The 17018-nt window shown below is 37.1% G+C and overlaps 1 protein-coding gene across 1 annotated transcript; it reads left to right on the top strand.

The window, feature by feature from the left end:
• The first annotated feature begins 1744 nt into the window (after positions 1–1744).
• Positions 1745–4274, top strand: LOC114277045 (uncharacterized). Its single transcript, XM_082887166.1, has 2 exons — positions 1745–1899; positions 3649–4274. Exons 1-2 carry the CDS (start codon positions 1885–1887, stop codon positions 4009–4011), a joined length of 378 nt encoding a protein of 125 aa, XP_082743292.1. The 5' UTR covers positions 1745–1884; the 3' UTR covers positions 4012–4274.
• Positions 4275–17018: the final 12744 nt, after the last annotated feature.

A 17018-nucleotide genomic window follows, 5' to 3' on the forward strand; every position in this document is an offset into this window, starting at 1 on the left:
AGATATCATGGTTAGTAGAGGCCGATCTTCGGATCGGGCGAGCGGGGGTGCTCATAGCTGACCTTCCCCAATCGTACCCAAGTTCCCGAGCCGAGGCAACTTTGGTGATGACGGGCACGTGGCCTTAGGTAACGAGTCAGGGTTTATTAAATTCCCCTAAAATAAAATATTTAGGTGGCGACTCTGTATCTGGCAAAGCAGTCCATGTTTGGCATTTTTTTTAAAAAAAAAATCTGTTTTCCAAAATGATTTGCCAGGATTTGGACTCTTTGGTGATTTATCAATCTCACATTGCACATTGTGAGATCAGATTAAGAACCGACACACAAATTGAGTCCGAACTGTAGCATGGGGCCCAAGGGCACGTCTACACGCATGCGTGTGATTGTTGACATGTTAAGCACATTTACCACGAGGCTAAGTGCTTAATTGATATAACTCTTTGAATGTCGAAGGATGAAGGCTAATTGCAAAAATTAGGATAAATTTATTCAAATAAATACGAGCCTACTTTTTCAAGTGGTACGTATTTAAACTATTTTTTTCAAAACAAAACATGAAATCAAAGCGTTCCAACTTTTGCAAATTAATCTATACTTGTGTGCATCACATAGTAATGTTAGCCTAATAATCCGAACAAGAGTATATAATGTACATAAAAATAACATCATGATTAGTAAAAACCGATCTTTGATTGGGCTAGTGGAGTGCTTAATTCATGACATTTCCCTCTCGTACCTAAGTTCCCAAGCCGAGACATTAGATGTCATTTTTAGCCCGCACAGCTAGGTTTTGGTTTTTGGAAAAATTATGCAAATAGTCCTTATATTTTTACACGATGTGTCAATTTGGTCTCTGTAATTTCAATTTGCTCGATTTTGCCCCTTAATTTAATGAATTGTGTCATTTTAGTCTAATAAATAACGGTTGTTAAGTTAATTTAATGAAAAGTCAAACAATGTATCAATTTCGTCCTTATATTTTTCACGATGTGTCAATTTAGTCCCTGCCAAAATCGAGAAAATTGAAACTATTGACACATCGTGTAAAGTACAGGGACCAAATTGACACAATATTTGACATTCCGTTAAATTAATTTAACAACCGTTATTTATTTGACTAAAATGACACAATCCGTTAAATTAAGGGGGCAAAATCGAGCAAATTGAAACTACATGGACTAAATTGACACATCGTGTAAAATATATAGACTATTTCCATATTTACCCTTGATTTTTTGTTTTTGTTTTCAGTAACATAAAGTACGATTTTAGCGAATTAAAAATTAGATTACTATAATATTAAACTTGAAACCTTATCTCAGTGCATTCCAAGCCACTTAGACTAGAACCCGGATTGCGCACATAGATTTAAAATTCACTAAAAAAAACAATAATTAAAAAAAAAATCATCTCAAAATTTTTTATTTTATTTTAATTTTTTTTTGAAAGGTAAAAACATTTACAACTAGGCATGCCTAATTAAATAGAAAATGTATAAATTTTAAATTTTCTACCAAATAAATAACTAAATATTTCACATGGTATGGATCCTACACTCATATAAGACATTTAATCATTTATTTAATAAAAAATTTAGTATATCTAATATTATACTAATTAAATTGCCTTTTATGTCAGGAATATGAGGTGTCAAATTAATTTGGTAAGATTATTATTATTATATTTTTTTGGAAGTGCTGCCAGCTCCTCCGACTTAATATTTTTATTAATTATAAGAAATTACATTTCTCTCTATATATAGCTCTCAAATTGGATCACAGCTCTTCACAACCAAAAGCACTACTATACTATTCTACTCTTCATTTCCCAAATCACTCTCTTTGCTCTTTGTTGTTTGCTCTTTCATTCCCTTTGCTTTTCAATGGCCACTGTTGAGGTAACTCAACTTAATAAACTACTCTACTTTTTCTTTTATCTATCGATCTATATATGATTTCATATTTGATTTACCTATTTATGATCAGATTTGTTTTCGTAACTTTGTTATTGTAAAATTAAAATTTGCCGGTAATCATAATGTTTTTTTTGTCCCATCTTTATGCTGGTGGTGACTAGCAAAGCATGATGATCTCTCTCTACAAATCTTGTTGGTAGTTTGTCAACTTGCAAACTATGCAAACAAGAAAAACATATGATGATCATCTATGCCAGTTGGTAGATCGATCGATCGATCCATCTCCAATTCAAGCTAGTTACTGGATTCATGAGCATCAAGATCATGCACTGGCTTACTGTTAAATCCACCCATCATTTCTGTGATCTCCTGTATAGTGTTTGTGTTTGCAACATATATTACAGTGATTGATTTATAATCTGTATCTAGATCTTTCAAAACATCATCATCATATGATATATATATATATATATTTATAAAGTCTAGTAATCTCATAGAATGAATCACAACTGTGAGACAGAGCGGAAATGATGTAGAGCCCACGTGCATCCCATCCTTTATCTTACATGTGTAACTTGTTTTCATGAACTTTATATGCGTTTCTAATTGTAGTACATGTATATATAAGCTTGTTATGGTATGCTTTGTCATCTTTTTGTACATTTAATTTTATATTGTTAATGAAATTTTTTTTTACTGATAAAAAAAAAAAGGCTTTGTCGTTTTTCAGGCCTAAGGTGAAAAAACTTATTGGGGCATTTTTTTGTTGCTACTTTTTTATTTACAATTGATTTTTATTGCTTTTTGCCATACAAAAGTACTAATCAATTATTTTCATATTTAATTTTTCTAACATGTCATTTTTCAATTGGTATTATTATCAACCCATTTATCTTTTTAGTCTATCATAGATATGTTTTTATCAATTTTAAGCTAAATAAATTTATTTGTACAAATGCAATATTGACAATGTAAATAATGCATATTTTTAGTAAATAATTTAATTTTTATATAATTCAATACATTAAGTCATATCACATTTATAATTATACCGATTAAGCCAACTATCTATTCTTAACAACTCCCACAAAAACGTATAGGTCATTTTTTTGCTACACACATTAAAAGCTACTCTCTAATGGTGGAGCAAAATGACTTGCCAAAAAAATGGTAAAACTAAATATTAGTACAAATTTGGTTTAAAATTTGACAAGGTCATTTTTGGTTCAACGAGACAACTAAATCATGATCACAAAAGATTTGTTTAGTAGATCCATTAACCAAAAATTGATATGACAATTGTTTGTTGCAAAATAGCATGTTATGGGAAATAAATGACCTTTCCTTTTTTTGTTTTTTTTTTTAATGTAACACTAAATGTAACTTAGGCAAACCATTTTAATGGTTACTATTTAAGTATATGAGTCATTGAGATGTGGGGCCTCTCTTGATGTATTATGTTTTTTTCATCACTAAACTTATTTGTTTTTACTGATCAAAAAAAGAAAAAAAAAAAAAAAGAAGTCGTTGGTTTGGTATTGCGGTCATGGTAAAATGTAAATAAAATCAACTAAATTTTTAAAGTTTGTGTCGACATATATGACGGGAGAATCAAAACACAAAATCATTGATCAACAACATAATATATGCAACCTTTCTTTTTCATTTTTTGCTTTTTAATATAATCTTGCAATCATAATTTCAATTAAGATGGAAAACTGGGTTTTGCAGGTTACAAGCGTGGTGAAAGCATTGCCCGAAAATGAAACAACAGAGGTGAGCAAGACCCAAGAGACTCGGCCAGAGGAAACCGTGGTTGCACCAGCAGCCCCAGTCCCAGAGGTGGAGCCAGTGGCTGCTGAAGAAGAACCAAAGGAGGAGGCTGCAGCAGCAACAGAAGAAGCACCAGTAACAGTACCGGCGGAGGTTGAAGTCGAAAGCATGGGAGTTGTTGAGGAACCTAAAGTTGCCGCTGAAGAGCCAGTGGTGGTGGTTGAGGAGGAGAAACCAGCAGAAGAAGTGGCTCCAGAGGTGAAGCAAGAAGAGGCTGCCGTTGTTACTGAAGAAGAGACAAAAGAAGAAACTGCTACCTAGGTTACCGATGCACCGGCAGCTGAGGAATCAGCACCGGTACCGGTCCCAGCTGCTGAAGAAGAAAAAGCAAGTGATGCAGTAGTTGAGGAGAAAACAGAAGTTCCAGCAGTTGACAAGGCTGAGGAATAGAATATGAAGTGGTTCTGCAATAGTGGGGGTCATCTAGGACTTGCATGTTAAAGTTGCTTTTTCTATTTTCTTTGAAGTTTTTAATTTCATTTAGTTGGTTTTTTTTTTTAAATAAAAATAAAAAATTATATCTATTGTGATGGTTTTTGGGAGCTAAAATTATTAATATATATATATATTTTTTGATCAGCAAGAAGAAATCTTTAATGATGAAATCATAAAAGAAGAGTACATCAATAAAGAGGAGCTCGGAGCTACATTAAGCTCGGAGCTCCAGTTGGAGAGAATCCAACACAGAGGAAAACCAAAGAAAACAGAAACAGAATACACAGCAACAGAGTACTCTAGCAGCATACACACCCCAGCATGAGAGAAAAGGCAGATTGCACTCCGCAGCAGGTTGCCCACCATTTAGCACCCAAATCTGAAACAAAACCAAACTAATCCAGGAAGCTGACCATCTAAATTGCAGCTGACCATCAAAATTGCAGCAAACAAACCTACAACTCCAAACCTTAGCACCACAAAAACTTAAAATAGCAGAGGAATTTTGCATAACTAATGACAATCACATTCTAACTGCATAAACCAGAGGCAAAAACTCGTCACACAGCAGAGACTATTCTGCACAGATTGAGACAACACTCTGCAGCCTAGCATGCCAACCGAGAGCATTCTACAGAAGGACTGGTAGGAAAAAATAGGCCTCCTCAAATAGTTCACCCTCTGAAAACACCTCCCAAACTGAATCTGATACACTGTAGATTAAACATGAAATCATGAACTGAGAAAAAGTGTTCCTTAAATACTTCCTTAAACCACACAGCCATTTTTAACTTAATCTGATCTGTAATTCCATCCACATTAGGGACAACCTCCTGAAATATACATTCATTCCGATGTTTCCATAGAGACCATATCACTACAAGAGGAAGGGCATTACACATCATCCTTTCCTTTATATTAAGACCCACCCCTGCCCACCATTCAAGCATGTCCTCCACTGAGGCTGGCAGTGCTCCTTGAATCTTCCACCATCTAATCATTTCATACCACACTTTGCAAGCCACTGGACATAATAGAAGCACATGTATGAGAGACTTAGCTCCAGATTTACATAGACAATATTCTACAGATGCACCAGCAGGCAGAACACTAATTCTGTGCAAAAACTCAGCCGTCTTTAGTTTTCCTTTCCAAGCAAGCCATCCAAAAAATTGAACTCTAGGTGGGACATGTCTAAACCAAATCCTTTTGCTAACTGTGCTTCTATTGCTGGATCCCTCAACCAATAGCTTATACATAGATTGAGTTGAATATGTTCCAGATTCCGAGGCTTTCCAGACAAGAGTATCTTCTGAGTAACACCTAAGATGAGGACCTGCCTCATTCTGACTCACCAATCTGATTAATTTCACTCTTTCCCAGTCAAACAGCGCCCTTCTAAACTGAAATGACCATTCACCAGCTTCCTTCTTCCTGATCATCATATCAGATAACGTCACTCTCTTATCAACTACTACCCTGTACAACAATGGAAATGCATCTTTAAGGCTCAAGTTTTCACACCACTTATCCTTCCAAAACTTGATTCTATGACCATTACCCACTTTCACCTTACAATTGTCCAGAAAAATAACCACTAGACTGCTACTCTGCTCAGATTGTAGTAATATATCCTTCCACATTTTAGAACATCTCACATTAGAGATTACTTGAGGGCTCCAACTCCCCTCCTCAATCCTATATTTACTGCTCAATACTCTCCTCCACAAAGCTTTATTTTCCACGCCAAACCTCCACCACCATTTCAACATAAGGCAACTATTCACTTCCTTCACTCTCCTAACCCCCAAGCCCCCTTGGTCTACAGGCTTCGCCACTTCCTTCCATTTTACTAGATGAACCCTCCTCTTCACTTGTGTGCATGTCAACATACTTGTAGGAGTGAAGGGAAGAACATGGGTTTTAGTTGCAAGAGAGTCTGTGAGTTTGATGTGGAAAAAAAATAAATAAATAAAGAAAGAAAAAAAAGTCTACTAGTGTGAGAAACTCTTTAGTGTAACGGTTATTTCATGTCGTATGTGATGATGTGTATCCTTTTCGAGGAGAATTTATAAATAATAAATTATTTAAATTTAGTTTAAAAACTTAATGAATTTTAAATTATGCTTAAGCATGATTTTTTTATATAGCGAGTCTATTTTAAATAAATTTTTATCAAGTCAACCACGAGTGGAGCTTGAATAAATTAAAAAAAAAAAGCAATGCCCAATTAGTGCATATTAAATTTTTTTTTTGAAACAACCAAAGAGGAAATTTATTGATAATGATCAAGCAAAAACATTGACAAAATCAATAAAAAGACAGAGAACAGTTGGTAAGGCACCAACCCAGAAGAAAGCATAGAATAGTTAAACTTCCCTAACACCATACAAGCAGCCCCGAACAGAATCATACCAGCAAAGAACAGAACCATCCCATGACAGATGCAACCAGCCCAGCATGATTTAGATGTACAACCCCAACTCCATCCCAGCAGCAGCCCAGAGCAACTTTAATGTTGAAGATCAACAACATCCCAGAACAGCAACCCATAACAGAACCCAAAACAGAACCAGATCAATATCAGCAGCCCAAAACAGATCTACTCCCCAAACTCAATCTTATTTGCCTCAGATTGGTCAAAAAGTCTTGTACAGAGAAATGAAAATCCTTGAATCTTTGTTTTAGCCACAGTGCAACTCTGATTTTAATCAACTCACACAGGTCCACTAACTGAGGTATAGCATATTCGAAAATGCACTCATTTCTAAGCTTCCACAAAGACCATAGGACAGCCAAGGGAGTGACCTTCCATATCCATTTTTCTTTCCTGTTCAAATTCAGACAATCCCACCAGTGAAGTATATCTTCGACTAAACCTGGAAGAGCCCCCTGTAACTCCCACCAATCCATCATAGCAGCCCAAACCTTCGATGCAAAATAGCAATGTATCAAGACATGACTGGATGATTTAGGCTCAACTTTACAAAAAACACAGAGAGCAGGAGCATTAGCTTGAATCACCAATTTTCTATAGAAATTCAGCTGACTCGACTCTGTTTTTCCATGCTAGCCAACAGAAAAATTGAACCTTTAGAGGGGCAAATGAGTTCCAAACAAACTTACAAGAAATAAGAGAGGAACTAAGGGAGTCAATTTCATTTTTTTAAACAGAGGAGACAGAGAATAGGCCAGATCCTTCAGCCAACAAGACTATTTTGTCCTCCAAAACAGTACATGGATCAGGTGCAGAAACCAGGAGCAACTTGAGCCTACAAACTTCCCTCTCTTCCCACTCATACAACCTTCTTCTGAATTGAAAGTTCCAAGCCCCTGAATGTACCCTCCTGTCATACATTGATCTCAGGGTTTCCTTCTTCTCCAACACCAATCTGTAAAGAATTGGAAATTCATCTTTCAAGCAAGAATTGCTGTACCATTTATCTTTCCAGAAAATGGTTATATTACCATCCCCTACCTTGATATGAACATTATTAAGATAGAACACCATCAGACTATTCCTCATCTCTGGTATAGATATGCTACCTTTCCATACACAAGAGAACCTGATGCTAGGGAAAGAAGAGGGATACCAGCTGTTTTCATCCATATTATACTTGCTGCAGATAATTTTTCTCCACCAAGCATCTTTCTCTGAGCCAAATCTCCACCACCATTTTAGAAGCATACAATCATTAACCAGCCTAACTCTCCTAATACCTAATCCCCCCTGATTCACATTCTTTGTTAAGTCGTCCCATTTAACCAAGTGAATTGGTTTTCTTGATTCTGACCCTCCCCAAAGGAAAGTAGCATGCAACTTCTCAAATTCTCTAGCTACCCCTACAGGCATTTTAAATAAAGATAGATAGAACATAGGCAGCGCAGAGGACACAGATTTTAGAAGAGTGAGCCTCCCTGAGAATGATAGCAGCTTCCTTTTCCAACCTGCAAGTTTGCTTCTGACTTTATCAAGAACATGCTTCCAAGTTGACTTCTTATTTGGGTTAGCTCCCAAAGGCAGCCCCAAATACTTCAAAGGGAGAGCCTTGGATTGACAATGTAATCTTGTTGCAAATGTAGATAAAGATTCCTCAGGAACATTAACCCCACACACCAGACTCTTATGATAGTTTATTTTCAGCCCAGAGATCAATTCAAAACACCTCAAGACCCTCTTAATATTGCACACCTCCATTTCCTCAGCTTCGCAAAATAAAATGGAATCATCGGCAAATTGTAGATGTGTTAGCAACACTCCACTAGAACCCACCTTCACCCCTTTAATCAGACCATGCTGCTGTGCTCTTGACATAAGAATATTGAGGCCATCAACAGCTATGTTGAACAAGAATGGAGATAGAGGGTCACCTTGCCTGAAGCCCTTTTGAGGGGAAAACTCCTCTGTTGGTGACCCATTGACTAACATAGAGAGTACACATCTAATTTTTGGTATAATGCATAAAATGGTGGTCCCAAGATTTGAACCTATAACCTCAAGGTTATTAGGCAAAGTTTTAACCCATAAACACAAGTCGAGCTTGAATAGTTTAATTTTATTGTAACGCCCTAAAAATATAATAACATTTAGTAATTCTAATTATTCTATTAATGTAATCCAAATCTCATTAATTACAATCATTATAAGGGATCAATTATCTAAATGTCTCTCGTCAACAATATATATCCATCTATAATCTTATCCCTTGTATTTGTTACATAATCAAGAGATTTCAAAAGTCCCACATACAATTATACATCCGCATTTCCTAAAATATGAATTCCATAACACATAGTGTGGAGAATTAAACACAAAAGAATGCCCCATGGGCTACAAATTTAAAAGCTTAAACTAGGTTACATATAATGATTTTCAAACCCATACACATTAACCTTTCACTTGTCAAAAACAAAGCCAAAAAAAAAAAAAAAAAAGTGCCTCGCGCTCCAAAAACAATTCTTCCACGTCATCATTTCAGCGGAATCAGAACGCCCTTTACCGGAAAGCAGTTTCCATTAAGGGATGAGCATAAAGCCCAATAAAAGATTTCCTAACAAAGTACATACGATTTTATCAATCTCATGGGATATATGCATATGTCATACCATGCAAAAAGTAGAATTTTCTTATTTGAAATCTCATATAATGCACTTGTTCAAAAGGTAATCAGCTCAATGATTCAATGGATAAACAGCGGGCAGTAAATATGACTTAGGTAATTTTTAGGCTGGTGTTTGCAAGTAGGCTTTCAAGGCACTACCCAATAGCCACGTTACCGGCTCTTAACCGAAAGGAACTTGGTACCTACCCCATAGGTTTCTGAACTTTCACCATGGATCCCAAGCCAACTTAGTTTATATCAACTACATACCCTATCCAGACTTACCAAAGTATTTATCCCAAAATAATTCAGAAACAACATTTGCTTTTAATGAATAATTATTTTCCTTTCAAAATCACATTTCAACAAACGACAATTTGAAAACATGTAATATGAGATGAAATGGCAATGAAATGGAATTACATTCTTATTCTTTGATCTTTTGACAATTTGAATCTCAACAACACAACTCTCAATTGTTGCTTAGCAAAACATCTCTACTCAATATTATATATATATATATACATATATTCCCAAAGCCAATAACAATATACAATCATATCCACTTTCATTCCTCATATAAGCAAGCAAATCTCAATTTCATAATCATCACTTCTATTTTCTATTTCTCAATGCTAGTATAATGCCATGCTATATCATAATTCCTTAACAACAAACTTCCTTTCTCATGGATTTTTAAATAATTGACAAATTTATTAAAAGTATCATCATGTCTCAATAGTAATACTCTACAAATCATGATTTTTCATTAACATAACATTTTCCCTCGTACTTCCAAAATTTAGGAATTTTACAAAAATTAGGTTTTCTCACTTTTGAAAACAGTTTTCCACATAAAAGACTTCCATCTATCATAATAGTCTATAATTTTAAGGATTTTAAGAAATATTTGAGAAAGCCCCTCATTTAGAGAATCTCAAATGTTAAAACCCTAACTTCTCTTACAAATATCACACGAAAATAACATATAGAGAAGACAAAATATATGTATAACTCAAAGAAATCCCTACCGCAAGCTCTAGGAGGAAGATGAGAGAAAAGTCCTAAAATTGATGGCGTTGGAAGCCAATCTCCTTTCACAAAGCTCTTCGATATTGCCTCAAGAACATAGGTCAAAATGTTAGTGGATTTGTGTAGATAAAACAAAATGTGAGAGCTTTGGGTGTGGGTTAAAGAGAAGGAAGCGAAAATATGAGTTTAGAGAGAGATAAGGAAAAGTGAAGATAGAGAGAGAGAGAGAGAGAGAGAGAGAGAGAGAGATAGAGAGAGAAAGAGAGAGCAAATCAGGTTTTATAAAAATGGTTCAAATTTTGGAGTTAAGTCAGACATTTTCGCACGTACAACACCCCCTTCTGCATGTGCGGACCCCTTGGCTGCACGTGTAGTGCTTCTTCTTGCACATGCGAGAATTCTCCTCCGCATGTGCTTTTATTTCATAATGCAACCCAGCAACTACCCCCCTTGCTGGAAGTGCGACACTCAACTCCACAAGTGAGGTTCTATCCCCGCACGTGTGAGAATGTTTAATGCTATGGTTCTAAGGTATTCACACTCTGATTCTACCCTCACGTCCAAAATTTGAAAGTTTCAAATCGGGATTAATTTAGAAGATTAAAACAAGTACATACAGTTTTATCAATCTCGTGGGATATATGCATATGACATGCCATGCAAAAAGTAGATTTTTCTTATTTGAAATCTCATATAATGCACTTGTTCAAAAGATAATCAGTTCAATGATTCGATGGATAAACAAGGGGCGATAAATACGACTTAGGTAATCCTTGGTGCTTGCAAGTAGGCTCTCAAGGCACTACCAATAGCCACTTTACTAGCTCTTAATCGGAAGGAATTTGGTACGTACCCCGCGGGTTTCTGAACTTTTGCCACGGATCTCAAGCCAACTTAATTCATATTAACTACATTATCTATCCAGACTTACCAAAGTATTTATCCCAAAGCAATTTAAAAACAACATTTTCTTTAAATAAATAATTCTTTTCCTTCTAAGACCATATTTCAGCAAATGACAATTTGAAAACATGTAATATGAGATGAGATGACAATGCAATGGAATTACATTCTTATTCTTTGATCTTTTGACAATTTCAATCTCAACAACATAACTCTCAATTGTTGCTTAGCAAACCATCTCTACTCAATATATATAAACACAAAATCATATATATATATATATATATATATTCCAAAAGACAATAACGATATACAATCATATCCACTTTCATTCCTCATACAAGCAAGCAAATCTCAATATCATAATCATCACTTCTATTTTCTATTTCTCAATGCTAGTATAATGCCATGTTATATCACAATTTCTTAACAACAAACTTCCTTTCTCATGGATTTTTAAATAATTGACAAATTTCTTAAAACTCTCATCATGTCTCAATAGTAGTACTCTACAAATCATGATTTTTCATTAACATAACATTTTCCCTCATACTTCCAAAATTTAGGGTTTTTACAAAAATTAGGTTTTCTCGCTTTTGAAAACAGTTTTCCTCATAAAAGACTTCCAACTATCATCATAGTCTATAATTTTAAGGATTTTAAGAAATATTTGAGAAAACCCCTCATTTATAGAATCTCAAATGTTAAAACCCTAACTTCTCTTACACATATCTCACCAAAATAACACATAGAGAAGATAAAATGTATGTATAACTCAAAGAAATCACTACTGCAAGCTCTAGGAGGAAGATGAGAGAAAAGTCCTAAAATCAATGGCATCGGAAATCAATCTCCACTGCACAAAATGAAGCTCTTACAAAGTTGTTCGATATTGCCTCAAGAACATGGGTCAAAATGTTGTTGGATTTGTGTAGATAAAACAAAAATGTGATAGCATTGGGTGTTGCTTAGAGAGAAGGAAGAGAAAAGATGAGTTTAGAGAGAGATAAGGAAAAGTGAAGAGAAAGACAGATAGCGAATCAAATTTTATAAAAGTAGTTCAAATTTCGGAGTTGAATAAGACATTTTCGTATGTGCAGCACGCCCTCCAACACATGCGGGTCCCTTGGCTGCACGTGTGGTGCTTCTTCTTGCACATGAGAGAATTCTCCTCTGCATGTGTTTTTATTTCAAAATGCAACCCAACAACTGGCCCCCTTGTTGGAAGTGCGACACTTAACCCCGCATGTGCGGTTATACCCCCACACGTTCGGGAATGTTTAATGTGATGGTTCTAAGGTATTTCTCACACTCCGATTCTGCCCTCATGCTCAAAATTTGAAAGTTTTAAATTGAGATTAATTTAGAAAATTAAAACAAGTAAGTTACAAAGTGTGGTGACACCACATAATCCATAAAGTCTCAAAATAAGACCAAGTTTCGAAAGCAAGATGAATAGGCAAAAACAAACAAGAGGATAAATGGGGTTAAATACCTAATTGTAGACACCCCATTTTTGACCGTCCTTAAGACTTGGACGCCTCATGTTGAAAACTCAATGATGAATTATTACGCTGTCCAAATCGTTCAATTTCTCTAGCAAAACACTTCAGTTTTCAAGCTACCGCGTCCAAACCTTACACCTCATTCGGACCAAAACCTAATTTTTTCTAGCCTAACTACTTAGAGGCCTGTTGGCTAAAAGGTGGCCGGCAGGCCAATTTTTATTGGTTGGCCATCCCTCTTCATAGCCGACTGGCCATGTCTAGAGGCCAGCATATATTTTGCTACCAGCTGTCCCCCCATGTGCATGTCTTGCACCGGTTGGCTTAATATACATATTTTCGATAGAAGAACCTATTTTTCTATAAATAGACAACCACTCCACATGGTTTAGGTTAGGAAAATTTTCCAAAAGACAAAAACTTGTCGGACACTCTCATTTTCTATCTTGCAATATGCATACACTTCCTAAACCAAAATTTTGAGGCTCCTTACTGAGATTATTGAGCCAAAATTTTAGCTCTTGAGGGTGATCACTTTGTGGTTTGTGAACCAAAGAACATCCTCTTTCCAAGAGGCGTAGCTTTTGCCATCTTCTATCTTAATGGCACTTGTAGACACCCCATTTTTGACCCACTTTAAGACTCAGACATCATCGATTGAGCGCTCGGTGATAGTGTATGTTGTGCTCGTTTCGAGTTTCCGGAGTTTTCGGCTGAGTGCCTTAACTCCGGGCCTCTGAACTCTTTGTGTTTTTGCTCAATTTGTGGACCGAACCTTATTTTCTCTTCCCTGGAGGGAGGGAGAGGTCTTGTAGACCATCCTTTTGTCATTGTAGACCACTTTTTATGGTCGTAGACCACTTTTCTCGCTTGGAGACTAGTTTCCAGTTTCCGGAGTCTTTGGTCTCGCGCCTTGTCTCGAGACCGCTTAACGTTCTCCGTTTGGCTTGGTTTTCGAACCATGCCTTGTTGCCTTGGCTTAGAGGGCCACTGTGGTCTGGGAGACCACTTTTGGTGCCCGTAGACTAGTTTTTGAGGCTCCCGACTGCGCGCCTTGCCTCCCGGACTCTTTCTTGCATCCTTTTTGGTTTGTTTTTGGTACAAACCTTGTTTTTCTTGTTTGGAAGGTGGTATAAGGGTGGGAGACCAATTCTTCCCCTTGGAGACCACTTTCCTTCCTGCCAGCCAGTTTCTGGTTGGCCAACTGGTTTTCTGGGTCTTTGGACCACCTTATCTGGCCAGCCACCACACCACTGGCTTGCTTTCATGCTATAGACCATCTCCCCCCATGGCCAACCACTTTCTTCCCCGGCCGACCACTTCAAATGGTCGGCAGCTTTCCATCACATTTTTGGAGATATTTTCTAGCCAGCTGTTACAGCTGGAGGGCACAAAAGCCATCCTCTATACACATATGGAGGGATGGCTTTAGGTCCAACAAGCTTGTTGCATATTTTTCTATATAAGGGAGCCTCCTCCCTCATGCCTTACGTTCAGAAAATTGTGCTTGAGTTGTACATACATCCTTGTCTCTATATCTTCTTACTTGCTCTATATTTGTGCTTGAAAGTGTAGTTTTTCCATACTATTGCACACAAACACACACTCAAACACCATACTCTTGTTATTGAGGCTCTTTGAGGTTGGTTTTGGAGTCTTTGGATTGGTTTTGGTTCAAAAAGAGTGCTAGGGTTGCAGCTTTGAAGGAGTTCTTCCAGGGTAAGCTTCTAACCCTTTAAACCTTCTCTTTGGTTTAAGCTTTTGGACCTATTTGCATGTTTATTTTGGCTTGACTTTCTACTGCAAAAAGGTCTGGTTTTGCATGCTTGTGATGTTTGTTTAAGGTCTCTTTTGTGTTGGGGGTAGTCTACCCCCCTTTAGGCCTTGTTTGGCCTTATTTTTGTGCCATCCTTTTAAGCTATTGAGACCACCTTTTTTTGGCCTTCTCACCACTGAAACTCAGAGGAATTTCAGTGGTGGAAATAGTGTTTTGAGGTCTCAAATAGGAGAGGGTCATCCCCTCTCCTTGTGTTTTGTATGCTTGATTTGTATGCCTCATGTCTGAGCATGTTTGTTAAGCTTATGTTGGCTCCATCTTAGCATGTATTTGGGGTTATTTTGACATGGCATACCACTTTTTTGATTTGGTTTTGTCATCCCTTGCATGCCTTATACACTTGTAGTGTAAATCTTGCAAACCAGCTTTGTGTCCTTCATGAAGTAGCATGTCTTTCTAACTTGTTTTTTGAGTCCATCTCAGCATGTTCTTGGTGTTGTTTTGCCATGATATACCTCTGTTAAGGTTTGGTTTGATAGCCCCATGCATGCTCCATGCACTTGTAGTGCAATTCCATAAACTAGCCTAATGTGTATCATGCTTTAGACCATCATTCTAACATGATTTTGGCTTAACTCTAAGAAGCTCTTGTCCATGTTTTTGCATGCTCTAGCTCTGATTTATGTTATTTTGGTCATGCATGCATTGCTTTGTATAGCTATAGTGCATTCTAGCTTGTTAGCTTTGTGTGTTGAGTCCACTAGCATGCATTACTTGGGCTATTTGAAGGATTTGGAATCATTTTTTATGTGATTTTAGTGCATGTTTCATGTTCATGCATTCACATCTTTCACTCTTTTGATGCTTTGGAGGGTTGGTCCTTTATGCCTAGGAATGAGTCACTACGTATGCCTTCATGCCTAAGTTTGTGAGCTATCATTTCAATGTGTTTTTGGGGTTATTTTGCCATGATATAACTCTGATTTTTTTTGGTTAAGTCATCTCATGCTTGGTCTTAATAGGTGTAGTGTAATCCTTACTTTTGGCCTTGAATGCACCATGCCTTATGCCCTTCATGCTAGCTTGTTTTGGCTTCCTTACATGCATGTTTTAGACTCATTTTGACATGCTCTAGGATTGTTTTGGGTTATATTGGCCATATGCTTCATGTATTGCATAGTTGTAGTGCAATTGGCCTTGCTAGCTTTGAGTTTTGGGCACCATAGCATGCTTCATTTGTGTTATTTGGATGATTTGGCATCATTTAACATGACATTTCAAAGCATATAGAATTGCCATGTTCTTACTTCTTTCACTCTTTATGTGCCTTTGAGTGTTATGCATTGTTGCCTTGTTTGTGGCCTAGCATGTATGCCATCTTGCCTAGGTCCTTGAGCTCCCATCTCAGCATGCTTTGGTCTTTGTTTTGACCTATTTGAGCTCTATTTGTGGCTGGTTCAGGCATTTTTTCCATGTTTTGCATGCCTCCTTTGTAGTCCTCTTTGCTAGCCTTATGCCTTAAGGACTCTAGTATGCTATACTTGTGTTGTTTGAATGATTTGGCATCATTTCATACCTTATTTCAGAGCTTATAGTGTTGTTACACTCCCATATTTATCACTCCTTGAGCACTCTTGAGGGTTGTGCTCTTAGGCCTAGTTGATAGGCCAATGCATGTGCATGCTTGTATATGTTTTTGTGCCTTCATTTCTTAGCATTATGGCCACTGATTTAGGCAGGGCTGAGGTCTGTCCACATTCGGTTTAAGTCAATTTAGCATGTTTGTTTGCATGGTTGTTTGCATGCTTAAGTTACATTGCATTGTGTATGCCATGTTGTTGATTGCATTATGCATGCCATGTTACACTGCATTGAGTATGCCATGTTGTTCTTTGCATTGTGTATGCCATGTTGCATTGCATTGCATTGAGTTCATGCCATTTGCATTGTGTGTGCATGCCTCACATTGTGTTTAGAATGATTGAGTTGCATTGAATGTTTGCATGCTTGAGTTGCATTGCATTTGTTTGGATTATGTGTTAGTCCAAACACGAGGAACGAGGGACGTTTCATACTTGAAGTGATGAAACGTGCCTCAATTCTCGGTCGCCGACCCTCTTGATCATATATGATAGAGGTCAAGGCTTTATGTGTTATGTGTGCATTCATTTCATATTGATTCGTGCAATCGTGGCTTTTCCGCCATCATGCATTGAGATGCGCAATTGGTGGCCCAAGGATCGAGAACTACACTCCTTTGAGATCATGAAATGATAGGGAGAGTGGTTGTGCACACATACATTGTAAATACATTGCCATGCCCCTTCTTGTTCTCTGTTACAGCAAACTGGAAATGTGGTAGCAAAACTGGTCGACCGACCAGAAAAACTAGCTGGCTGACCACTTTTTTTGGTCTGCAGCAAAGAAAAGTGGTCGGCAGGTGGTCTACAACACCAATAACTGGTCGGCAGCCCTCCTAAGGGTCCCCAAAGTGAGTTAGAAGCTATCTGGAGC

This window comes from Camellia sinensis, chromosome 9 (genome assembly GCF_055761805.1).
Source record: "Camellia sinensis isolate YWXY chromosome 9, ASM5576180v1, whole genome shotgun sequence".
In the NCBI taxonomy this organism is placed as follows: domain Eukaryota; kingdom Viridiplantae; phylum Streptophyta; class Magnoliopsida; order Ericales; family Theaceae; genus Camellia; species Camellia sinensis.